The sequence below is a fragment of the Acanthisitta chloris genome, unplaced genomic scaffold (assembly GCF_000695815.1).
Source record: "Acanthisitta chloris isolate BGI_N310 unplaced genomic scaffold, ASM69581v1 scaffold26052, whole genome shotgun sequence".
Lineage (NCBI taxonomy): Eukaryota > Metazoa > Chordata > Aves > Passeriformes > Acanthisittidae > Acanthisitta > Acanthisitta chloris.
Genome location: NW_008661444.1, coordinates 1 through 345, shown reverse-complemented (window position 1 = coordinate 345; position 345 = coordinate 1). Strand labels below are relative to the sequence as shown.

General features: G+C 63.2%; 1 protein-coding gene across 1 annotated transcript in view; it reads right to left on the bottom strand.

Annotated features, from left to right (window-relative positions):
- Window positions 1-289, bottom strand: part of LOC103797999 (FCH and double SH3 domains protein 1-like) — a gene marked incomplete at its 5' end in the record, with an annotated part of 3627 nt that extends 3338 nt beyond the window's left edge. Inside the window, 1 exon segment of the mRNA XM_009070241.1 lies at window positions 123-289. Within this exon segment, the coding sequence (XP_009068489.1) occupies window positions 123-289 (167 nt within the window).
- Window positions 290-345: the final 56 nt, after the last annotated feature.

Sequence of the window (345 nt, the reverse complement as noted above, 5' to 3'; positions counted from 1 at the left end):
CAGCCAGCCCTGACCCTGCACCAGCAGGACCCTCCCTGCTGCCCTGCTTGCTGCAGCACTGGGGAGATGCTCTGTGTGGGACCCCAGGGAAGGGGGCACAGAGAGGTCCAGGCAGCTCCTACCTGCATGGCTGCAGGCAGCTCCACCCTTCTGTAATGCTCCAGGTGGGCAGTGGCAGAGACCAGAGCAAAGCTGTACTCGTTCTGCACCCCTGCCAGCTGCCTTGACTGCTCAGCCAAGCGTGCTGAGAACTGTGAAGACAGGGAGAGAGGGGCTTGGTGATGATGCCCTTCCACACAGGCCACCACCCTGTGTGGCCCTGCATCCTGTCCCACCCCTTTGGGG